Genomic DNA, 25,218 nt, shown 5'->3' on the forward strand with positions numbered 1-25,218 from the left:
GGGCTTTTCTTTTCCTTGTTCTCATTGGCCCTCAGATTCCACTTCCTCTGGAAACCTTGCGAGGTCAAACTCGCCTAGCAAAGTGTGCAGTGGATCTACACACAATCCCAGACGGGTTTTTATCACAGATCCTTCACAGTTGAGGAGACTGAGGTCCAGAACATGGCTGAGAACATGCCTAACACGACAGCTTTAAAAGCGAGCCCTATCCCCCACCGGGTTTTCCCCACCACGAATGGCCATGCATCAGAGGTCTGGCCAGAGCAGCTGCTTCCACCTTGACCCAGTCTCCACCTCCAGAAAATATCCCACAAGGCACCTTCCCTCAGACTCACCATAGCTGGTCACTAGGTCATCCTGGGGATCAGCGTTGTTGTTCCCACACAGCCCATGTGTCCAGCCCAGAAACTCTGGGCTCATCTTGATGTAGACGGCTGAGGCACCATCCCAGGCCAGCGTGAAGGCCAGTGGATGCCGCGCGATGACATAACCAGCCAGCTGCTGCAGCTGCACACCCCCCACCGCCTGCGGCAGCTGGAGCCTAAGAGCAAAGCCCAGGGCTGCAGGGTGTCCACACAACTCCCATGGGCCCTGTTCTTCACCCCAAGACCAGCCACCCCTACTGAGTGATATGAGCTCTTTAGGTCCCCACCCTCTAAGTTCCCAGAATTCCTAAGTGCATCAAAGTACATCAGGGTTTTTTCATTCTCATAGGGTCTTTCAAAATCACAGTGTGGTTGGCGGGGATAAATCTTGAGAGAATCAACCCACCAGCTCCTTGCTCACAGACGGGAGAGAGAGAGACGGTACCAGAGAAGAAGGCTTTCATTTTACTGTGTTGGTCCAGAACAGGAAGAGTGGCAAGAGAAGGGGAGAGAGGAAGAACAGAGAAGAGCCCTACTGTGCCTCACCCCACCCCCAGTTTCACAGCCATGATGTCTGGAATCTGGAAGCTCCCGCCCAGCTGACATCCAGCCAGGGGTAGGTCAGAACACCACTTTATTTGCAGGAGAAACCCCTCTGGCCACAGGCTTGCTCTCTGCTCCAGGAAGCTTGGCACTAGGCTTCTAGGTCCAGAGGGTACGGGCAGGTTCTGGGCCTGGGGTGGGGGAGTTTGGGGCAGCAACCGAGGACATCAGACAGCAAAGAAGGAAAGAACATTGAGGAAAGAACAAAGACAATCCAGACAGGGGCTCACTTTGGGGTCATGTGGTCCCTAGGAATACCCAATGGCCCAGCATGATACCTTTCATTCAAAATGGCCCTCTGTCCTCAGAAAAGGCTAAGTATGTATAAGTGTCTGTTTGGAGGAACTATATGTGAACTCAACAAAGATTTCTCGTAGGAAGCTCTTAGTTTTCTAGAAACTTTTCTGTTTTCCTAAAGATCTGTCAGCAAACCCACTGCATCTGATAGTTGCTGAGAACCAGGAGATATTTATCCACTTGCCAGTGCCCCAGGCTAGACACACACTGACCAGGTGTGCACCCCTGCCCTAGAGTGGGAAACGATGTCTGACCCAAGTTATCAATTTCCCTTCAGCTCGACAGGTACAGATATCCTCTGCCCGTCAGGGAGGTGGAAGGACATAGTTACCTTACACCTCCATGGGTGACCTCCTTGGCCAGGTGGATCTCATGTTCACCCGAAAGGAAGAGGCTGACAGACCGCAGGCAGGTGTAGTGGGCAGAGCCACATTGTGGGTCATTGTGTACCTGATGGGGGGCAGGTATTCAGGGAGCAGTTTGCAGCAACTGCCACAGGCCAGCCTGAGCTTCACTCCACCAATATGGGGTGATTTGTGACCCTTGTGTGCCGAACACTTTTCCTCCAAGGCCCTTCCCACTGCTCGCCTCTAAGACTGCAACAGGGGCAAAGCTCTGGCCACCTGCATTTCAAGATTGTTTGAGATTTGGGATGAAGCCACATGCATACAAGACTAGGAAACAGAGAAGATGGAATTCTAACCCAGATCTGAATGGATCGGATCACTGGAGCATCTCCAAAGTCCATTGAATCAAAAGGCAAGATAAGCATTCACATTGCCTCACATAGATGCACACACCCAGACACACGTGCTCACAGACACTGTCAGTGCACACACTCTATACTCCATACACTCCCGGCATGCAGAGATTAGCGCTGTCCTGCACATGTAGAGACCTTCCTGTGCTGCTCATTGCTTGTGCATCTTCTCGGGCCCCATTCAAGAACCCATGCTTTAAGGACCGTAGATCCAGAGGCCAGCACAAGATTCTAGGGCTTGGAGAAAAGATTTTTCAAAGGTGACCTGGTGTGGGTGGAGACACTCCCCAGGAACCAACATTCCAGTCCATTACCTGTAGACATGGTGGACCAGCCTGAAGACTCTTCTACTGACAAGGAGAATTATGAAAGCTACCCCTGTTCTAAGTTAATGTTTTCCAAACATTGCTGGTTTTGTTCAGATAGTGTCTTACAATGTAGCCCTGGCCAGCCAGGGACCAAGCTAGCTTCAAACTCTAGAGATCCACCTGCCTCTGTCCCTCCATCCCTCTGTTTTGAGAGTTAAGGTGTGTGCCACTATACCTAGATCAAGCATTTCTGACCTTGACTCACAGAAAGAAGTATTGATATAAACCCAAAAAAGTTCTTCAACATCTTCATATTAATGGTGTGTGTGTGTGTGTGTGTGTGTGTGCACGCACATGCGCGTCTTTTCATTCTCTCCTTTTCTGACGCAGGGTGTAACTCACTACATTGATTATACAACTCACTCATGTGACATCTATATAATTGCAGCATATCTGTTATGAAAAGGCTCCAATTACAAACTACTCTGAGGTATGATAGATGGAGAAGTAGGAAGTGATAATTGCCATGGCACCTAGACATGCAGGACATTCTGCCTTCAGTCTAGGTCTAAGGCAGAAGGCTCACAGCCAGCCAGGAAGGAATGACCTTGAACAAGCACTAAGCACTCCCTAATCTTATCCCTGCCAAAGTGCCCTTATCAGAAGTGCCAATCAGGTCTGCTGGAAACCATCTCTCACACAGCATTCAGATGTAAGACAGACTTTGACCAGACATTCATCTAGGTTCAGGGAACAAGCCCAAAAGACATGGTCTGGCCCAGGGACGTCCCATGTGGGAAAAGTGATCAACCAGACAAAAGTCTTTGTAAGAAACCTGTGGGGGTGGGGGATGGAGTGGGTGCTTTTACCCAGAGTGTATCCTCTGCTGCTTGGGATGTCAGGAGACAGAGGAAGGCTCTCAGCGGAAGGAAGTGTTCGTAAGATTTCCCAAGATTCCCATCAAGCTCTCTGAGACACCATTTCTTCCTTAACATGAACATTCCTTCTGTTACTCCGACCCCTACTTCTCTTCTCTTGGCTACCTCCAATGAGTCTCCTTTTCTATCTCAATAAATGTCACTTCCTATAAGCAACCTGTCATCGTTGTCCTTCACAGTGTCCAGATCAGGTGACCAGGACAGTACAGCACCAAGTGCACTTGAAATAACAAACTCATTTATCATTTGTGGTGGTTTCCCTATTAAAGCGGAGTTCCTCAAGGACAAAGGCCACATCTGTGCTGTCGTCCTGAAGGCATCCCACTGTGAAACTTCATACTCAGGAAAAGGTACAGTATGCACCATGGGTGCCTGACTGACGAACAAACGACCAGAGGCAGCCAGGGGTGAGTGGGTGAGCAGAGGCTTAGCACAGTCCCAGGAGCCGGGTAAAGTGGAAAAGAAAGGTCCCAGCCTTCCCCAGCTCCCAGGGCCTGGTGGAGCCAGCATGGACAAGCCGGACGGAGAGAGGAGGCCTCACCTGGATGGAAAAGCTCTGACTCTCAGGTTCATGGTGTCCCACCAGCAAGTAGCTGCCCTTTCCAGAGAGGTAGTAGTACAGCCCGTCAAACGTCTCCACGTGGTACTGCCCCCAGGACCGGCAGATGCTGTCCCGCTCAGGGCCGGCATTATACACTGAGACAAGGCAAATGGAGCCTAGATCTGTCTGAGCACTGTGCTGGAGGCTGCTGGGCACAGCACTGCTCTTGGGTCTTGAACCTACAGCTTCTCTTGGGGCTGGAGAGATCAGACCTACCCAACTGGCAACGAGGCCCGCTGGCATTGAAGCGTCTGCAGTCACAGAAAGCTGGGTGTACACACTCGCCGCCATTGAAGCAGGAGAACAAGTCTGTAAGAGAGACACAGGGGTGTTACCCACCGTACCAGACAAGCAGAACCAAGATACACACCCTCCCAGCAGGCACCAGAGAAGAGAAGCCCCTGCCCCAGGCAGCCAGCCTGTAGGGAGTCACACGGGCTGTGTAGGCCACAGCACAGTGCACTTTCTTACGGATATTCAAGGTGCAGTCTTAGAGCCTCAGCCTTCAGTATGCACAAAGTGACCCTGAGGCCACTTGACCTGGGACTTCAGTTCCCTAAGTTAAGCTCCTGGCTAACAGGCAAGACAGCAAGACCAAGACGATAAAGGCTTTGCAGGGTGGGAGGTGAGGGGGGAGAGGCAGGGAGAGACCGCCTTGAGATCCTTGTGCATTGACCGTTCGAGGAGAAGATGCCAAAGTATGCATCGGGATGGGCATGAAACCATGGGGAGAAAACGACCACAGATTAGGAGGAGACAGACTGTGGGGAGGGAAGGACTTAGAGACAGGACACAAGCAAGGGACTCTGATGGGAGCAGGACATGCGCCTAGACATAAGCGGGCGGGGTGAGAAGGCCTTAGATACAGGAGAGCTGAGGAAAGGAAGTAGCACACTGAAGGACTGTCCCACAGAAAGTAGGAAGTAAGACCAGTGTGTGAGGTGACCATCAAAGAGGCAGCAATCTCACAGACACTGTGAGCGGGAGCCAGGCCACAGGGATGTGAGCAGGACACAGAGAGGCCCTGCAGACCAAGCTGGGCAAGACAAGAAGAGACTCCAAGCATGGAAAGTGGCTCCCACATGGTACCTGCATGGGCCGCAGGAAGACTTAACTTACACGATGGCGCACACTTGGCCCGGTGGAGTCGCCTTTCCCATGGAGACATGGCCACTGTGTCTAGAGCTTCAACCTCCTTTGAGGAACAGAGAACAGTTAGTTCTGAGCACAGGAGTATTGGGGTCCCATTCTTCTTTCTCAGCATCTAAACATGCCCAAGAGGAAACCCAGCTTCCAGCAGAGGACTCAGAGCAAAAGGAATGTTTAGAAGCCTAGAACCCAGTCAAACTTGCCTCTGCTGCCCCCTGCCCCACACCTTGGCAGGTTAAATCTTACTTCCTAGCCAGCAGGTGTTGAAACCACCTCCTGAGAAGTCCCTGACCAATTCTCTGTCAGTTTTCCATGTTCTCACCCATGATTCCCATGCAGCTCTGGGAACCAAGTGTCCCACCTTTCTAGCAATCCTCAGGGCCTTCAGAGACCACAGGAAATGGGGGAACAGTTGCCGCCCGCCTCCCAAGGTCTCTGGACAGCTTCTAATTAATCATAACCTTTGTAAACGCAGCCATCACACCCCCTTGGATGCAGCTTCTAAGCCTGTGCTATGAACAGAGGACAGTCAAAGCTACAAAGCACCAAAGTCGTTTCCTGGAAAGTTCTTGATTTTACTGGATCGATATTTAGCCAGAGATAACTAACTTGGAATCCTGGCCCTCCAGCCTCCACTCCCAAGTGTTGGAACTATGGGTGCACACCGCCACCCTGGCTTGGGGAATTCTTTAAATCCTGTCCAAATAATTCGTCTTCAGGACCAAGCAGGGTTTTTTTTAATTTATTATGTATACGATATTTTGTCTGTGTGCATACCTGCAGGCCAGAAGAGGGCACCAGACCCTATTACAGATGGTTGTGAGCCACCATGTGGTTGCTGGGAATTGAACTCAGGACCTTTGGAAGAGCAGGCAATGCTCTTAACCTCTGAGCCATCTCTCCAGCCCCCTCAAGCAGGGTTCTGTGCTCATTCTTATGTCATGAACCCCTTTAGCAATCTAGTGAGGCCTGTGGTCGCAGCTTTGCATAAAATCGTGTAAATTCAGAAAATGTAAGATTACAGAGGAAAACATACAATTTAATGTAAATATGAAAATGTTTTATAGTAAAACTGCACATCTTTAAGAACAGATAACAAAATGTCATCTCCTGACTCCAGGAAACACCTGTGGTCCCTACTGGTAACTGGCACTGCTAACTCTTGTGGTTACAATGGCAATAATGGAGAGTAAACTAAACCTCACTTGGTGTCTGAAAGAACAATATCTTTTTCCTCAGCCTGTTCATGGCCCCCTGGTTACACCTCTAGTCCTTTAGAGAACACCTGAGTTCTGCAAAGGCAGGTGGATGTTTATGAGTTCAAGGCCAGCTTGGTCTACACGGCAAGTTCTAGGCCAGATACAGCTGCAAAGTAAGGCTTTGTCTCAAAAAGGATAAAAGAAAGGAAGAAAGGAAGGAAGGAAGAAAAAGGAAGGAAGGGAGGTAGGAAGAAAAAAAAGAGAAAGAGAAAGGAAGGAGGGAAGAAAGGAGAGAAGGAAGGAAGGAAGGAAGGAAGGAAGGAAGGAAGGAAGGAAGGAAGGAAGGAAGGAAGGAAGGAAGGAAGGAAGAAGGAAAGCTTGCTTGGCTACTAGCCTGAGACCCATCCCTACTTTCTTAGACCAGGCATTCTGAATAGAAATCCCAAAGCATCCGCAATGGTGCCCTCAGATCCCGTTACTATATAGGGAGACCACTGTTAATCCTTTCAGCTCTGTGGAGTAACTGGAACTATCTGCCTGCAACACCTCGGGTAGATGCTCAGGACCTGTTTCGGTTAGTTTTATGTCAACTTGACCCTAGCTGGAGTCATCTGGGAAGAGAGACTCGATTGAGAAAATGTCTCCATCGGATTTCCCTGTGAGCAATTCTGTGGGGGATTTCTGGACTGATAATTGATTTGGGAGTTCTCCGCTCCCTGCAGCAGTGCCGCCCCTGGGAAAGTGGTCTTGGTGGTATAAGAAAGCAGGCTGAGAAAGCCATGGGGAACAAGCTAGTAAAAGCACTCCTCCACGGCCTCTGCTTCTGGTCCTGCCTTGAGTTCCTGCTTGACATCTCTCAGTGATGGGCTGAGAGCTGTAGATGAAAATGAGCCTTTTGGTCGTACTATTTTATCCTCGTGAGAGAAACTCTAAGGCAGGACCCTTCTTAGTGGAAAAGGGTAAAGCTGCCTAACCAGGAAGCCAGCCAGAGAAGCACACAGCCCACTGCGAATGAGGTGTTTGGATGTAGAAGTCCTTATCTCTGCGAAGATGCACAAATTTCTAAAGTCCCATGGTCAGAGGTGCAGGCCAGGGTCCAACAACACTTTGTTCTACCTGCTCATTGTGGGGTCCCAGAAAGTCAGCTTCCTATCTATGACAAGAAAGCCCTTCCGACTTCTATTTTTCAAGTCAAATTTGTATAGGACTCAGATGCCGAAACCAGACTCCTGGAAGAGCAACAGGTACTGGACTGGGGCATGCTGCCTGTGCCCATGCTAGGCCTCTGCACCTGGTCCTGAGGTCAGAGAACAGGGGCAATTTTTATAGTATAAATTATTCCCCCTAACTCACTGATCCAAGAGCTACCCTGAGCTAGACACAGACAAGGGAGAAGCCTTCTGAGGGAACTTTACCATAGGTGGGCTGTGTGTAAATGCCTGTGGTGATAGAAGAAAGAAGAGAAATGTAAGTCAGGACTAGAAAGAGAACCCGAGTCATCCAACCCATAGATCACCAAGGTTTGGCAAATGGAGAAAACAGACCTTCAAAAGCAGAGGCTCCCTGGAGGGTGAGTCCTAGGGGATGGTCAGGAGCCAGCAGATTGTGTGGTATGTGTGCGTGCATGTGTGTCTATGAGTGTGTGTCTGTGCATGCATGTATGTACATGTGTGTGTACACGTGACAACGCGCAGGTCACAGGACAACTTCAAGTGCCCTTCCTCTAGCTCTATCCACCTTTCTGGCTTTTGCTCCTTAAGCAGTCTTTCCTTGTAGCCCCCAGCAGGTGGCCCAGTTTTTGCCTTGCCTCTCAGAGTTTTGCCTTCCTGGGGCACTGCACAGGGAATGGAGGGGAGCTGGGATAGGATTTTGAGCCAGACAGGGAAAAGAACGCCACTCTTTTAAACCCTCAGCTGCCTGCTATCCTCTGGGATGGAAGGGAACTCAACTGTCTCCTGAAAAAGGGCCTTGTGCCCTTTAAAACAAACAAAAAACCCACTAGGAACCTAAGAGACTGGGGAAACAAAATCAGACAGATTTCATGATTTCACACATTTAAGACACCAGGAGTGTTTTCTGTTCTCCAGAAAACACCCAAGAAAGATCTTTGATTACCTCAGGCTCAGAAAGAAGCCCCTTGCCCAGCGACAAGGCTTCCCCCAGGAATCCCTTACCTGGCCTTCCATCAATGTTGTGACATCTTCTGCAAGGGGCATCTCCTGGTCGCTGTGGCTAGATGAGAAGTGAGCTCGCCATAGGTGGGGAGTTAGGAGCAGACTTGCTTCCACCCGCCCACAGCCCAGCCCTCCCCCTATGCTAAGCCCCTGTGACAGCGGGAGAGGCAGGGGATAGCCAGACTCACCTGGGCTCAGGAGCAGGCTCCTGTGGCAACTCTACACCGGCTTTCCATGAAAATGCTGGGAAGAGACGCGTTCTCCACTGCAGGTAGGCCCCTTCGCTGGGGCCTCTCACTGACTGTGTTCTGTGTTCTCCCACCGACTGGGAAGTCTAACCCCCTCGACCCAGCACTGCCTGCGCCCCACACCCAGCCTTCGCAAGTCCTTTCTCTAGCTCCCGAGATTCTTCAGAGAAAATCTTCCTCTTTCCTTCTACTCCTTGGACCTCAGTTCTCTCTAGTTCTCCTCCCTGGGTCTCTTCTCAACTAACTTAAAACCATCTGGGTTCCCGGCATGGCTGTCTCAGTACCTGCCTCCCCTCTCACGTCTGCCTTTCCTCACACCACATCTCTCTCTCCTCTCTCTCTCTCTCTCTCTCTCTCCAAGCCCCCCAGCCCCGGATGGACTCCCCCAGTTCACACCCTCTTCTCACCCTGACGCTGCACCCGCATGACCTCCACAGCAGGCTCAACCCTGAACAGACAGAAGCAAGAGAGAAGCAACCATGGTCTGGTAGCAGGGATTCCCATCAGGGTGCCAGGGGGCCCGAGAGCCTAGTGCAGGGCTCTGCTCCTAGGTGGGTCACACCTCCGCTCGCAGCTGCTGCCCCTCAGCTCTCTGCCCCGCAGCTCCCTGAGGCCCTCCTTCCAGGCACCAGACTCCTCCCCAGGCTGGAGTGACAGGACTGCCCAGCTCATTACCATAAGTTAAGAGCCAGGCTATAGCCCAGCCCTGGTCCTTCACTGCTTTGTAACTACTTCTCCCCAGGGAAGACTCCTGGGGAGAAAGGAGGTAACCCTTGCAACTCCAATTCCCTCACCTAAAGCCTAGAAGCCCCTTCCACTGGAGAACAGATCTCCGGTGCAGTCTGGAACCTACCCTCTCTCCTTTTACAGAAGGTTACACTGAGACCTGGGATGTGCAACTCAGCAGTCAGTGGTAGAGACAGGGCTTGGGCTTGCAGAGTCCAAGTCTGGGCTTCCATAGCTCCCCACTATGGCTTCCATCTGGGGCCCCAAGTCACCACCCTATCCTCCATCAAGACCAGAGTGATGACAGCAACTTTGGTTTTATGAACAAGAGGTATTTTGTGTCTAGGAAGAACTGGCCCCTCACAAACCCCTGGATAGGGATATAATTTGGGATGAACACATTCATTTAGCAGATTTGTTGAGAGTCTATTCTGTGACACTTACCGCTCTAAACATACGGTGCGTATGTTGGCCTCTTGAAGACACTGGCTGAGAGTCAAGGAGAGTCCTGCAGAATGGAGGGTGGTCTCAGAACAGAGGCAATTGTAGAAAGGGAACCAGGACTCAATGCCACACTAAAAATCAAGGAGAGAGTAGTTTTGAGAGTCATACTCAAAATCAGAAGAAGCTTTCAGAGCTGTTGTGATACTATACATCTGCTTCTGGAGATGAGATGGTTTCTCTCAAAGATTATTGCACCAGAATGAAGGAAAATCAGAAGCACATCTACTTTATTACAGGTGAGACCAAGGACCAAGTTGCTAATTCGCCCTTTGTGGAATGCCTCCAAAAGCATGGCTTAGAAGTAATCTATATGATTGAGCCCATTGATGAATATTGTGTGCAACAGCTGAAGGAATTTGAAGGCAAGACCTTGGTGTGAGTTACCAAAGACGGACTGGAGCTTCCAGAAGATGAAGAGGAGAAAAAGAAAGCAGGAAGAAAAAAGACAAAATCTGAAAACCTCTGCAAAATTATGAAAGATATTTTGGAGGAAAAGGTTAAAAAGGTGGTTGTATCAAACTGATTGGTGACATCTCCATGCTGTGTTGTCACAAGCACTTATGGGTGGACAGCAAACATGGAAAGAATCGTGAAAGCTCGGGCCCTCAAGACAGCTCAACGATGGGTTACATGGATGCAAAGAAGCACCTGGAGATAAACCTCATCACTCCATTATCGAAAACCTCCGGCAAAAGGCAGAGGCCGACAAGAACGACAAATCTGTGAAGGATATGGTCATCTTGCTGTACAAAACTGCACTCCTGTCTTCTGGCTTCAGTCTGGAAGATCCCCAGACACACGCCAACAGGATCTACAGGGTCATCAAGATGGTCCAGGTATTGATGAAGATGATTTTACTGTGGATGATACCAGTGCTGCTGTAACTGAAGAAATGCCAGCCCTGGAAGGAGATGACGACACATCACGCATGGAACATCTGTGTGGCATGAAAACTAAGGGGAAGATAAAATGTCTTTCTACTTGTGTGATACTGTGATACTATAGGTTTGATTCAATAGGTTGGTAGAATGTTTGTTGTAAGATGTAATGTAACCTATTAACTTTGTGGTCTGAAGTGTTTAGCTGTTGAGCTGGATTCCTTATTAGACCAACTAATTTCACTTGGAAGTGTTCTGAGATATAGCTTCAAGTTTAAAAAAAGTTAAGATGGCTTAAGTTTCATCTTAAAATGTTTCATCCCCTATAGTTCTGCATGTACTAGTCTTAGAAGTAAGCACATAAGCTAAAACAACAGGAATTCCCATGTGGCTTGTTTTCCAAAGTACCAAGAACAAAATCCTAAGCTTCCCTAGGTTTTGTAACTCAGCAAGTCTTGTGAGTGGAAATACAGTGCCCAATCACATTCTGCTTTAAGAGGCAAATACAGAAATAAATAAATAAATAAATAAATAAATAAATAAAAGATGTCCATGGGTACCAGAAAGAAGGGCCAGGCAGCTGTGGCTGTGTTCTTCTGGGTAAGGACATTCTTTGTTCTGGGTTCTAAATATAAAATCAACATCCACATGACATACTTAGGAAATGCAGAGGAGGCTGGAGAAATTGCTCAGTAGTTAAGAGTACTTGTTGCTCCTGCAGAGGACTGAGGTTAAGTTCCCAGCACCCACATGGCATACAACTGTCCATAACTCTAGTTCCAGGAACCCTCTTTATTATTCGAAGACACCAGGCACACATATACACACACAGTATACATATTTATATGCAAGCAGAACACTCATACACTCAGACACATACACATAAACTTTCATAAGAAAAAAAAGAAAAGAAAAAGAAAGGCAGAGAATCAAAGACATAAACCAAAAGAGGACTATATCTTGTGTGGTCTTCTCTGGACCACTAACTGCCTCCCAGATCTCTCTGACTTACCTAGTAAACAGCAAAGAATCTTAGTTTCCATTAACTGTCAAGTTGACACAACCTAAAGTCCTCTGAGAGGAAAGCCTTGACTGAGGACTCGCCTGGGTCAGGTTAGCCTGTGGGCTTGTCTATGGGGATGCAGAACTGCTCAGCCCACCTTGGGTGGCACAATCCCTAGACAACTGGTTTATAAACAAGCTGGCTAAGTATGCTCCTGGGAGCAAGTGAGCCAGAGCAGCGTTCTCACAGAGTTTCTGTGTGAAGCACTTACTCCGGTTCCTGCCTTTGCAGGAATATGACCTGGAAGCAGAAGATGGAACAACCCTTCCCTTTCCCATGTTGCTTCTGGGCAGAGTGTTTTTCACAACACCCGAATAAAATTAGATCAGAAGGTGAGAATACAGATCATATTTCCAAGTTATTTTCCCAGGCATAATTTATACCTTATTCGAGGCTGTAATTTAGCCCCCATGAAAACAGCCTGCTTGCTAAACCCTGACAAATGGCAGAGGGATCTAAAGAGTCTTCTCATGTCTCTGAAGTCACAGCTGTAAGTACCTACCTGCTCTGGGCCACGCCGGGCACCTCCTCTGTTAAAGTTGAGCACAAGGACCACAGGCCCCAGGACACACCAGTGAATGTGTGTGCTGGGTTACTTCCTGTTTTGTAGGGGACAGAGTAGCTAAGGAAGCTGGGCGGGAAAGGGAGTCAGTGGCTGGGGGCGGTCCTCCACAGTGGCAGGCCCCCACGGAACACAGTAAGACCCAGTCTGCAGCGCCCCCCCCCCCCCCAGGAGTTCTGTACTGGGAAGAGGCCTGGGTGAAACATAGCCAGCTGTGAGATGCGTGTGGAGTCGGGGAGGAGGGGCTGGAATGAGAGTGGGGGTAGAGGGGCAATGGCTTCTACCTGTGAGTCCACCTACATGAAGAGTCTCCGAACCTCTGTGACAGCGCCACCACAGGAAGCTCCAAACCTCAGCTGGACACGTGTCATCCCAACACTTGGGAGGTAGAGGCAAGGAGAATCAGGATTTCAGGGCCAACATCCCTGGCTACACATTGAGTTCAAGGCCTGCCTTGGTTACATGAGACACTATCAAAAAAGAAAAAGAAATTCCAAACTACCTCCTACCCCCTCTGCCGGACGTCTCCTCTCAGTCTTCTGCCTTAACCACGTGCGGGGGAACCACTCCAAAGAAACACCACCCTCACTAACCAAGCCACCGTTAGCACATCCACAAAGCAAGTCCTCTTCCTTTCAGAGCTTGGGTGCTGAACTCCAGGACAGGTGACCCCGCCTCCAGGCCGCCCTTTCTCCTCTCAGCCCCGCCCCTGCTTCTCCCAGGACCCGCCCCAGCCCCGAAGAAGGCCGGCCCTCGGTCTGGCTGACCCACCCAAGCGCCACAGACAGGCACCCTAAAGAGCGAGTTGAACTGCGGGGAGACTGGATCAGGATCAGCCATGGACCGGAAGGTGGCCCGGGAATTCCGACACAAGGTCAGAGCAGAGAGGTGCCCCGAGCGAGCGCTGGGAACTGTGGAGTGGGGTCGGGTGGGTGCGAGATGGACAAGAACCCTCTGCCTTGTCTGAGTGCCCTGGGCAGGCTTCTGAAAGTGGATGTGGGATGTCCCCAGCAAAATGAGGAGGAAGCACTAGGAGTCCTTCTAGAAGGGTTTACTAAACTGACCCTCTCCAGAAAATGCTGGTTCTCCTTTGGTCCTCCAGGGGCTGGGAACTGGACCGAGAACCCACTAGTGGGCAGGTCCCTTCCTTATCGGTGTCCTCAGCCCAGGAGTCTATTGGACCCCAGCAAGTGTCTGGGCCAGAAGGGAAACTGAGCCTTTTGTTGTCATTTGACCTCCAGAGTAACTGGGAGCCCCCTGTCAGCATCCGGAAAGTTCTGCAGGTGGAGGGACAGTTTCAAACCAGCCAGGCTTCCGGGGAAGGATCAAGGAGTGGCTGAGGGTGGGAAGAGCCTGGCTTTGTTCTGAGAGATCCTTGCTAGTAGAATCCTGCTCCCCCCGGTATGTCCCAGTGAGGGGCCACACTGCTTCTTTAGAATCCTCCAAGAACTTCCTAAAGTGTTTCCCAGCCTGCAGGATCTGTGGAGGCTACAGAAGGCCACCGAGAGGCAGGGACCCATTGGTGGACCGCCTCCCAGGCCCCAGATGGGGGCAGGGAAGCCAGTGTCAACAGCTACTCACAGGCCCTGCCCAAGATGTAGGGAGCTGCTGCGTACACTGGGGCTTGACACACAGCTGAAGGAACCCCTTCCCAGTCTGAGAGGTAGAGTGTCTGAAGCAAGGACTAGGTGCCCCCCCCCCCAACTTCCTTGCCACAGATGCCCAGAAGCCAGCCACTGTGGGGCCACAGAAGTTATAGGTCAAGAGCTTAGGTCCAACGGCAGGGGTCAACCATTCCCTTGAAGCATGGTCTGAGCACCCAATTAGTGTCAGACTCAGTCTGTTCCCTTACAGTGGCTTGGCGTATGGGTGGGAGACAGGCCTTGGGCACAGAGCATTGGGATCAAGGTTTGGTAGGGGCAGCAAGGGTGGACGCCTTGGGCATTCCTGCTCCCACGCCCAGGAATGAGAAGTGACTGAAAGTTGAGCAGAAATGGGGAGCTGGTGGACGTCAAGGGATCCTTTGTGTTCAGTAGTGAGTCGTGAGCCCAGGAACGTGTGGGGAGCCATCTCAGCTGCAGCTGACGTTGGCTGAGTGTCGGGTTCAGCAACCCACTTTAAAGGCGCCTGTCCGAGCTTGAATTTCCCTTTCCTGGCCTTGGTCTAGGAGTAACTTCAGCTTTTCTTTTCCTTCAGTGCTGTTCCCTTCCCTTTACCTCTTTTGAGACAATCGCCCCCAGGGTCTCTGATGCCTGGCTTGGCTCCACAGATACCCCTATTCTTCCTTTCCTGGTTCTAGAGGGCCTCAGGGCCTCTTCATTTCCCCGTCCAGGCTCCGCCTCTTCATCATTACCTATTAATGCTCCCATGTCCCAGGCAGGGCAGGCATCTTAGTGAGCAAGGCCTGGGCTGGACTTTGTGCCCTGCTGTCTCAGACACAGCCACAGCTTTCTCCTGCTAGGATGGGATCATCTGGAAACTGAGAGGGGAGATTCGGTAGAGACGCAGGCGACCCGAGTGGAATTTACAAATTCCTGTTGCTTGTTCTAGAGACTCCCTTCCTGAGTGTCTAGGGCAAATTCATTCCTAAACAGATGTTTGCATTCTAAATCTTTAGTTGGTAGACTGCATTGTCATGGATGACGCTAGGGTGACCTAAGTTACTTGTCCTCTGTGACTCAGGTCTCAAACCTGTGAACTGGGCATACTGTTTAACTAATAACATTACAATGATGGCTGAGTGAGACCTATGTATGTATAGGAGACTTATGTAAATTGGGCTTTTGAAGAATCCCAAGACTAGGGTCAAGTCTCAACCCTGCCACTCACTAACACAGAGACCTAGAGCAAGCCATTCAATCTCTGAGCCTTTGTTTCCCTCGCTGTGAGGATGTGTGGTGCCTATATAAAACAGGATTAGGGAGGAATTTGAGTGTCGGAATCTGGGGTCCTTGGCCAAAGTCCACATGCATTACTGTAAAGGTTCACTCCAGTGTTGCTTCTATCGCTTTCCACGGTTCTGGTCCAAAAGGAACCAACAGCACTTACAGCGATAGGAGGGGACAGCCTTGGGTTGGGAAGAGCTAGGCCAGGGTCACCCAGGACTAAGGTCTCTCCAGAGTGGAGCGAGTGGAGCACCAGCTTTTCACAGCCGCCTCTTTGTTCCCAGCAGCGCCCGAGTGGCAGAAACCTGGTTACTCATTTGCTCAGGCAACGTTTATTGCCTCTCTGTCAACCACATTTATGAGCAGCTTGGGTGTACCCTGCCCCAGACTGGGCAACCAGAGGCCAGTCAAGCCAGGGAGGAGTGGGATGAATGAGACCAGAAGAGCCCCTGCCTTCTAGGGTGTGCTATGCATTTATTCATTCATTTGTTCATTCATTCATTTATGCATGTGCACAATAAACACGCTCTGGTCTCCTAATATATGCCAGGCAGAGGTCTAAGCACTGAAGAGCAGGAGCACGCCCAGGTGGGGAAGACAGTTAGTTACCAAGGAAACTGACAATATCTTATGATGGGGTGCTGTGCTGGCTGTTGGGGGGAAGGTAACCTTGGTGGGGGCCGGGACAGACAGAAACAAGCAGGTGGTGTGCTGTGCACAGCCCCCAGGAAGGCCTCTCTAAGGAGGTGACATTTGATCCTGGAGGAAGAGGGAGGCATCATGTGGTGTATGTGGACGAGAGAATGGTGACCTAGGGAATGGTGGCTGTATGAAGAGGGAAGCGTCTGCATGCTGCTATGGACTGTGAGAGAATCTGCGGAGTGGAGTGTGATGGGGGCAGGCAGGAGGGTCATAGACAGAGTTCAAAGGGTCAGGCTAATTGAGAGTGGTTTACATTTAAATATGATTGGCCCTGTGGCTCTCCCTTGGAAAGAGGACTTCACTCAGTAGGATTCTGGCCCCTGACTGTTGATTGAGGTAGGAAGTGTGAAGGGGGGGGAGGGCATGACCACCTGCTGTGAGGAGCAGGGTGAAGGGGACAGAGCAAACCTGAGTCCCTTTGGGATGTCAGAAATTTGAGGCACCCTGTAACCATGTCTGTTGGAAAGGACTGTGCGAGGTTGGAGGTGAGGATTCTGGAGTTCTTGGGGTAGGAGTGGGATTTAAAGTTGGCTGGTGTGGGGCCGGGCGGTGGTGGCGCACACCTTTAATCCCAGCACTTGGGAGGCAGAGGCAGGTGGATCTCTGTGAGTTTGAGACCAGCCTGGTCTACAAGAGCTAGTTCCAGGACAGGCTCCAAAACCACAGAGAAACCCTGTCTCGAAAAACAAAACAAAAAAAACAAAACAAAACAAAAAAAAGTTGGCTGGTGTGGTCACCCGGAAGAGTAAAGATGAGGAGAAGACCTGCCACACTCCCAGCCCCCTATTACTTTTGGTTTTTTTTGAGAAAGGCTCTTATGTAGTAGCCTAGGTAGCTTGGCCTCAAACTCCCTGTGTATTGGAGGACACACCTTGAACTTCTTTTGTTTGTTTGTTTTGTTATTGTTGTTGTTTTTGAGACAGAGTTTCTCTGTGTAACAGTCCTGGCTGTCCTGGAGCTCGCTTTGTAGACAGGCTGGCCTTACTTGAAGTCACAAACTTCCAGCTGCCTCTGCTTCCCAAGTGCTGGGATTAAAGGCCTGCACCACCACCGCCCAGCCACCTTGAATTTCTAATCCTCCTTTTCCCACCTCCCGGGTACAAAGGCTATAGACATACACCTGGAGGCCAGGCTCTCTTTGTACTTTTTCTTTTGAGACAGGAGCCCAATGACTTGCCTAGGTTGACTTTGAACTCACTCTAGCCGAGGTAGGACTTGAATTTGCAGCACTCCAGCCTCAATCCCTTGTGTATCTGGGACTATAGTACTGCCCCACCAGGCCCGACTGAGACTCCGGAAAAGATGAAGGTCTCATAGGAGTATTTTCACCCCAACCTACCTAGTTGTATTCATTAAATGTAAACAGCTTCTCACAGGCCAAACACACTTCAATAAAGTGCTGTTTTTGGTGGTTTTTTTTTTTTTTTTTTTTTTTGGTTTTTCGAGACAGGGTTTCTCTGCGGCTTTGGAGCCTGTCCTGGAACTAGCTCTGTAGACCAGGCTGGTCTCGAACTCACAGAGATCCACTTGCCTCTGCCTCCCGAGTGCTGGGATTAAAGGCGTGCGCCACCATCGTCCGGCTGGTTTTGTTTTTTTTAAGATGGAAGATGTTCTCTTTGGTTTTAAATGTTAACCTGCCACAACCTGAAATCATCTGAAAAGAGACTCACTTGAGGAACTGAGTGGATTGGATTGGCCTATGGGCTTGTCTGTGGGGACGCCCTTTGTGGGCGGCACCATTCCCTAGGCAGGAAGTTCTGAACAGTGTAAACGCAAAGCCACCAGCTGGACGTAAGAAAGCTAGCAGCAGGAATACATTTCTCTGCCTTTGACTGTGGATGTGATTTGAATGTGGTTTGGATTCCAGCCTTGACCCCCAGCAATGATGGACAATAGCCTGGAATCGTGGGCCAGATTAACCCTTTCCCCACCTAAGCTGCTTTTGGTTATTAGGATGTTTTCATCACATCAACATAAATGAAATTAGATCAAAAGATAATAAAACAAGGGTCAGATAAAGCTGGAGTATTTTTGTGTGTAAGGAAGGCTGGGCCTTCACCCCACCTCCCTTGATGGAGGGCAAACCACTGGCAGCTGCTGAGGATGCGGACCGGTCATCTTCTCTTTACTTACTAAACACACGTGACTGCCTGTTTCTTTGGGAACTGCCCTCAATTCTTCCTGTGTTAACTCACTATATTAATGATGAAAGCAATTGCCCTCAGAAATGAAACTGAGGCAGGGAGAGGTGCAGACGCTGTCCAGAGGGCTTTGCTGGCCTTACATCCCAGTGTCTGTGGCTCACACAGGTGTGGAGGAGTCAAGTGAGGAAGGGCAGAAAATTCAATGGACCATCCCTGGAAATGCTGAGCTCTCAGCAGCCAGAGCTGCAGCAGGAAACGGACAGCTTATCCCTGGCCTTGAGGAAGGGGATGTTTACCTGAGCAGCTTGGACAGGCAGCAAGAAGCCATCAGGGAACAAGGACACGCTTCTTCTCTCCTCTGCTCTCCTGCTGTGTCTTCCTCCAGGGGAACACAACTAGAGGGGAACACAACCAGAGGGGAACACAACCAGAGGGGAACACAACCAGAGGGGAACACAACCAGAGGGGAACACAACCAGAGGGGAACACAACCAGAGGGGAACACAACCAGAGGGGAACACAACCAGAGGGGAACACAACCAGAGGGGAACACAACCAGAGGGGAACACAACCAGAGGGCGGCATGGGAGGCCCTGCAAAGCCCCTAGGATCAGTACCAGGAGGAGGCTGGGCGGGGCAAGGGAGGGAAAGGCAGGGCCTTGCACTTGGAAGCCACACCAAATGCTTTACTTGCAGCCTGTTTAATCCCCACACCAGCTCAAGGAACAAGCAGAGAGCAGCATGAATCATTTAATTGATTCTCACTCCCTTTCTCCCATCCTGAGCAGTTCACCCGTGGAGGCAAAGGGCCTGGGCACAGAGAGGGAGAGGTGCTCAGAACAGTACTGGCTGCACATCAGCCGGAGAACATTGGTGCTGGGTGGACATGGGGGTGACGGTGTGGCAGAGACCCCTAACAGTTCCTGCTCCCCATTGCAAGTAGGAGCCTAGGAAAGGAAAAGCTTATTAAAGTTAGTGAAGGAAGATTGGCACCTTGTACACAGTAGGTGCTCAATAAATGCAGATTGGGCAAGAACATTCAAAGAGATACACAGGAAGTGGATACCATCTGGTAGATGGGATTTTAGAGCCAGCAGGCTTCGTCTAGAGTCTCTGTTCTGTCTCTCAGCCTCTATTTGCTCATCTGTGAAATGGAGCTAATAAAATCTATCTCCTGGGGTGGTTGGCAGGGTAAGTTTGCAGTCAGTGAGCAGAGTGTGGCCAGGATGAAGAGTCTGGGGAGGGGTTTTAGGCTGAATCTCCAGGAAACTCTCCCATGGGAGGAGACTCAGCCTGTACCTTCAGGAAAGCAGGGTTCCCAAGTGCGTGAGGAGGCAGAGCTGCCTTGCTGAGTCTAGGACCAGCTCTTCTGTGAGGAGGAAACAGATCCAGGGAGGTTGCAGACCTGTGTGCCAAGGAGATACAGGATGATGACCCAAGGCTCAGCAGGAGGGAAGGAAGGTTCCAGACCTGAGAAAGTAGAGTTCATTCCTCATTCAGCAGAGGCATGGCATGTCCACTGGCAACCACAAGGAAACAGAGCAGACACACACACACATTAGTTTTTCGAGACAGGATTTCTCTGTGTAACCGCCCTGGCTGTCCTGGAACTTGTTTTGTAAACCAGGCTAGCCTCGAACTCACAGAGATCCTCCTGCCTCTGCCTCTCAGGAGCTGGGATTAAAAGCTTGCACCACCACCGCCTGCCTGAAAACCATACTATTATATTTATTTGTTTATTTGTTTGTTTGTTTGTTTTTGCGTGTGTCTGGCTGTTCTGTCTGCATGTGTTTCTGTTGGTCACATGTGTGCCTGGTGCATGTGGAGGCCAGAAGAGGACATCAGATCCCCTAGAAATGGAGTCACAGGTGGTTGTGAGCCACCATGCGAGTGCTGGGAATTGAACCCTGGTCCTCTGCAACCATCTCTCCAGCCCGAAAACATATTTTTAAAGGGCAGTTTGAGTGATGGTGGCATTGTTACCACACAGCCAAGTTTCCAGAGGCTTCCATATTTCTTTTCTCTTTCTTTTGTGTCCTTGAAAGTCTGTAGAACGTGGAGGTGTGAGAGTGTTTTCAGAGAGCAAAGCCGGACTGTTCCCTCAAGTCCTTGGAGATATTCCTGGACTGGGAATGGTCCCCCTATTTGTGGAACCCCCTGCCATTCACCTTCACATCCCCACCTCTGGAGCATGCACTAAGCAGGGATGCCTTCCTAGCTCCTTGGTATAATGGGTGATTCCAAAAGGTCGAGTAATAAATTATAAGAGAAGCTGGGGTAGCTGGGTGATGGTGCACGCCTTTGATCCCAGCACTGAGGAGACAGAGCCAGGAAGATCTCTGTGAGTTCCAGGCCAGCCTGGCTACGTAATGAGTTCCAGAACAGCCAGGGCTGTTAAACAGAGAAACCCTGACTCAAAAAATAAAAACGAAGAATAAAGCCGAGGAAGGTGGGGAACCTTGGGAGATTCTATTGCTTCTTGGGTTCCCCAAAATGCTTGTTTGGCTACAGCCTTGAGTCCTACACAGAATATGAAGATGACTCTGCAGAAGTGGATAAATCTGGACAGGGTTGGTGTGAGCTCACTGGTGAGGCAGTACTGGGCCTGCAAGCTGCCTCAGAACTGGACCAGTAGGATATGGCTTGTGAGTAGCAGCTCTGAATACAGCAGCCAGTGTCTAATCCCTGTCCGATGAAGGAGGAATGCTTGCTGGTCCCGAAATAACCACACAGAAACTGTATTAATTAAATCACTGCTTGTTCCATTAGCTCTAACTTCTTATTGGCTAACTCTTACATCTTAGATTAACCCATCTCTATTAATCTGTGTATTACCACGTGGCAGTGGCTTACCGGTAAAGTTTCAGCACGTCTATCTCATGGCATCTCTCTGGCTCTGCCCTTCTTTCTCCTGGCATACAGTCCAGTCCTCCCTGCCTACCTAAGTTCTGCCCTGTCAACAGGCCAAGGCAGTTTCTTTGTTCATTAATGGTAGTCACAGCACACAGAGGGGACCCCCACATCAGCTGCACAGGGCCTGGGACCCCAGGAGCAGGTTGTTTTCTAGGAAGATCATTTTTAGTTGTCTGTGCTTGGCTCTAGGAAGACAGAAAATAGAATCCTGCGCTCTAAATCGCCAAGTCCTCTTTAGTTTCCTCCACTATTGCATACTTGTGTCCTCCATGAGGACAATCCTCTGCTGCTTAAACCAAACACACAGCAGACGCAGTTTTCCAGAGACTCTCTAGAGAAGGGAAATTCAGTACCAAGACGTCTGCCCCTCCTGTCCGACCAAAGGCTAGAACCTCCACCTCAACAGACAGGGCTGTTATGCTCCCCCTAAAGAGCAGAACCACCGGGTTCAGAGTGTCACTTAATATTCCATTTTCTTCCTCCTTATGGACAGGTAAGGAGGTAGGGGTGTGGAAGAGGTGCATCCTGGGTATCAAACCTAGAGTCTCATGTCTGCCAGGCAAGTAATTTACCACTGAGCTTCCTCCCCCCGCCACACACACCCCACTCGAAAGCTTCCATAGCAGTGAAGAGAGTCAGGTGTGGTGGTGCATGCCTTTAACCCCAGCACTCGGAAAACAAAGGTAGGCAGATTTCTGAGCTTGAGGTTAGTCCGATCTACATATGAAAATAATAATTAATAATAATAAAAGAATCACCTAAAAAATTTCAGGCCAACTAGGCTACATAGTGAGATCTTGTCTTAACAACAAACAATCAAAATAAAGAACAGTAGAAAGGAGAGAGATGAGAATTAGACATCTTCCTAAGGCAAAGGTTTGAATGCTGGGGCTCTAAGGGGACTTGGGTACTCTTCGCCCTAAAAGACCTGAGCCCTACTGGACATGGCAGAACAGCACCAGTGTGGGCTTGGCATCAGACCTGGGTTCAAATCCCAGCTCTGCTTGTTAGCTGTGGCCTTGGGTCACCACTGTGATCTCCTCTGTATAATAGTGTGAGACTAAGGTTCTCTCACTATTGAACAAATGTCACCGTGGAAGCTCCTGGGAGCCCTGCAAGAGTGCTTTCCCTTTCTCTTCTGTCCTCATGGCTCTTCTTTCTGCAGAGAATGGGCAGACCAAGGGGCAGGGACCAATGAATCCATTCAAAGCTCATTTATTGAGTACTTCATCTGCATTAATCATGAGGAATGCAGACCAAAGCTGACCTCATTTTCTTCTAGTAAACAGATTCCAAAAATTACAAATATAAGTAATTTATTATATTATGACTAGTAATGTCTCAGCAGAATTGAAATAGTTCCCAGAGGTGGGAATAGGTCGGTTAGTAGGTGGGAGAGACAACCTCTGTGGGGAAGAAGCCAGTCATGAGGGTGAAGCAGAGAGCAGAGGACAGAATATGCCTAGGCCTGTGGCTGAAGGGAGGGGGGTCTGGCTTATACAGAGGAGACCCACATAGTCAGGAAGAGTGGCAGGTTAGGACAAGGACTTGGCTAAATCAAGAGAAGGGGTTTCATGTGTTTTGTTTGGTTGATTGGTTTGGTTTGGTTTCATTTTTATTTCCCTGTGATGGCAATCAACCCTAGAGCCTTGTGTGTGACTGTCAAGCCCTCCTATACTGGGGTACATCTTCACCCCCGGCTTTGATTTTACACGCATGAAGAAAGTACGATCAAGTGACATGATCTTACGTATGAAGATTTTTCTGGTCCTAGGGAATTCAGTACTGTCTATGATGCCGCTTCCCCATCTCCTATCTGGTGGGGATCCCTGCAGTAAGGAGGTGAATGCAGCTGGGGGAGCTCTGAGTCAGTGCCACACACTCTTTGAGCCCTTGGAGCTCAGCCCGGAGCACAGCCTTCTGGGTTCCTCCTGCCTCAGTCAAATGCTCATGTAGATATAGAGGAAAGGTGGAAACTGGGAATCTGCATTTCCTGCTCAGATCCAAAACCCTGGGCCTCGGGTCCTCTCTGCTCTGGGGCAGACAGACTCTCTAGGATTTTCCAAAGTCCTTGAAGTACCTGTAGAGAAGTCATAGTTGTCAGGGTCCTGCTCCAAGCTCCAGGCAGGCAGGAGAGCACAGCTTTTGCAGCAGCTTCTATGAAGAGCAAAGACGGGACCACAATGTTAACTAGTCCTGGAGACCAAAGGAGAGGAGGTCCTAGTGCCCCTCCCCCCAAGCACCTGCCTCTCCCTGTTGCTTAATCTTGGGCTAAAGAGAAAACCAGGATGCAGCCCTTGGAGATTTACACTGAACTTTGCTGAAGTACAGAATTTGGGGCTCCTGGACCCCCAGCTTCCCAAGGATGGAGGTGCTGATGAAACAGCTCCTGAGCATGACCTTGGAGGCCCAGCTATTGACGTCAGCAGAAGCTGTGATGGTGTAACCTAATCCTCCCCCTGGAGGGACACCTGAATGGAGGAGAGGCCAGGAGGCTGACTGGTGAACAGAAGTCAAGGCCAGGCCAGGGCAAAGTGCCCCGCATAGGCAGCACTGAGGAATCTGGTGGTAGGGTGCTTCTGGCGAGTAGGATGTGTTATCCAAGTGAGTGGCCTAAATCCTTCCTCAAAGCATTTATCCGCCACTATAGCTACCATCAGGTGAGACCGGGCTTCTTCCCGACACAGGTGACATCGCCGTGAGTGTGGCATCTGTAACGTGGGAGTGTGTCCTTGTTGAATGGGGGTCTTGTGTGCTCATGTGTGTGTGCCTGTCATGTTGCCTTGGGATAAGATGTTTCTGGGCTAGTCCAGGCTGCTCTATACAGATGTGACATGTCAAGCAATTTCGTCCCTGGTTTTCTTCTCCTCTTCCATCCTTAGCCTCAGGAACTGCTGTGTGCACTCTGGACAGGGGCCCCTCCTCCACAGGTCTACTGTGAGTATGCTGGGTGCACATGGGACCTGCAGCTATAATTCTGGTTTTTGGACTTTCAGGTGGATTTCCTAATTGAAAATGATGCAGAGAAGGACTATCTCTATGATGTGCTGCGGATGTACCACCAGTAAGTGTGTATGGCCGAGCCCAAGAGACCCGAGACAGCACCTGTTCCGTGCTCCTGGGAGCCCGTGTGTGTGTTACTTACATGCTCGCAGCTTCAGTGTCTGTGCACATGGACACTTCTGACGTGGCTCTGGGCTAGGGCTCAGAAGTGTCCTGTGAGCAAGAAAGACTGCCCTTTGCCCTCAGGATGCTTCCAGTCTATGGGGGTAGCTGTACCCAAGTAGGTTCAATAGAATATGAATCTTAGGACATAGCAAGAAAGCCAGCTGCCCCCCAGCACCTCATCTGTTGTCTCTGGTCCCCCACGTGCTTTGATTCTCAGTGTGTGTTCGTAAGCTCTGTTAGGGTCCAGAAGGGCAGTGGGTGGGACAAAGGCCATAGCCATGGTGATGGACGCCTCAGACGCTTGCCCGCCCTCTGACATCTCCAAAGGACCATGGATGTGGCCGTGCTCGTGGGAGACCTGAAGCTGGTCATCAATGAACCGAACCGTCTGCCCCTGTTTGATGCCATCCGGCCCCTGATCCCACTGAAGCACCAGGTGGAGTATGACCAGCTGACACCCCGACGCTCCAGGTGTGTCCCCAGGCCAGAGGCAGAGACTGGGAGGGGCCACCCCACCCCCGGGTGCAGTCCTGACTAAAAGACCTGAGCTGGGTCATCACCAATGCCCATCACTGTAACAGGAAGCTAAAGGAGGTACGTCTGGACCGTCTGCACCCCGAAGGCCTCGGCCTCAGCGTGCGTGGAGGCCTGGAATTTGGCTGTGGACTCTTCATCTCTCACCTCATCAAAGGTGGGCAGGCAGACAGTGTTGGACTGCAGGTGAGTCAACAGAGTCAGAAGAACTGGGTCAGGGTCTCGGGTGCCCTATTTCCTCCTGATCTACTCTGTGACACAATGTGGACTCCCATTTTCCTAAGCCTTTGGGGAAGGAACGGTCCAAGTGGTATTTTAGTGAGTGAAAGTCATCAGGACACAGGGAACCTGTGTCTGTGTGTGTGCACGTGTGTGCCTGTGTGTGTTTGTATATGTGTCTCTGTGTGTGTGTGTGTCCTCACACATGCTGGGCAAACACTCCACATGAAACTCTATGCCGATCTTGCCCATTTTCTCGGGTAAAGCTGGGACCCTGA

The 25,218-nt window shown here is 50.2% G+C and overlaps 2 protein-coding genes across 2 annotated transcripts in view; one reads left to right on the plus strand and one right to left on the minus strand.

Annotated features, from left to right (window-relative positions):
• Window positions 1–9,146, minus strand: part of Otog (otogelin) — a 70,590-nt gene extending 61,444 nt beyond the window's left edge. The window contains exons 1-8 of the mRNA XM_057756337.1: window positions 9,050–9,146; window positions 8,583–8,637; window positions 8,395–8,452; window positions 4,992–5,067; window positions 4,089–4,181; window positions 3,813–3,967; window positions 1,597–1,715; window positions 336–541 (exon numbers count right to left, since the gene is read on the minus strand). Of these exons, the coding sequence (XP_057612320.1) occupies window positions 336–541; window positions 1,597–1,715; window positions 3,813–3,967; window positions 4,089–4,181; window positions 4,992–5,067; window positions 8,395–8,452; window positions 8,583–8,637; window positions 9,050–9,146 (859 nt within the window). The remainder of the gene's footprint in view (window positions 1–335; window positions 542–1,596; window positions 1,716–3,812; window positions 3,968–4,088; window positions 4,182–4,991; window positions 5,068–8,394; window positions 8,453–8,582; window positions 8,638–9,049) is intronic.
• A 4,006-nt stretch (window positions 9,147–13,152) lies between these two features.
• The window catches only part of Ush1c (USH1 protein network component harmonin), a 45,657-nt gene continuing 33,591 nt past the window's right edge, over window positions 13,153–25,218 (plus strand). The window contains 4 exon segments of the mRNA XM_057756188.1: window positions 13,153–13,249; window positions 24,016–24,083; window positions 24,515–24,658; window positions 24,769–24,907. Coding sequence (XP_057612171.1) covers window positions 13,214–13,249; window positions 24,016–24,083; window positions 24,515–24,658; window positions 24,769–24,907 — 387 coding nt within the window. The 5' untranslated portion in view covers window positions 13,153–13,213.

Source organism: Chionomys nivalis, chromosome 23 (assembly GCF_950005125.1).
Source record: "Chionomys nivalis chromosome 23, mChiNiv1.1, whole genome shotgun sequence".
NCBI lineage: Eukaryota > Metazoa > Chordata > Mammalia > Rodentia > Cricetidae > Chionomys > Chionomys nivalis.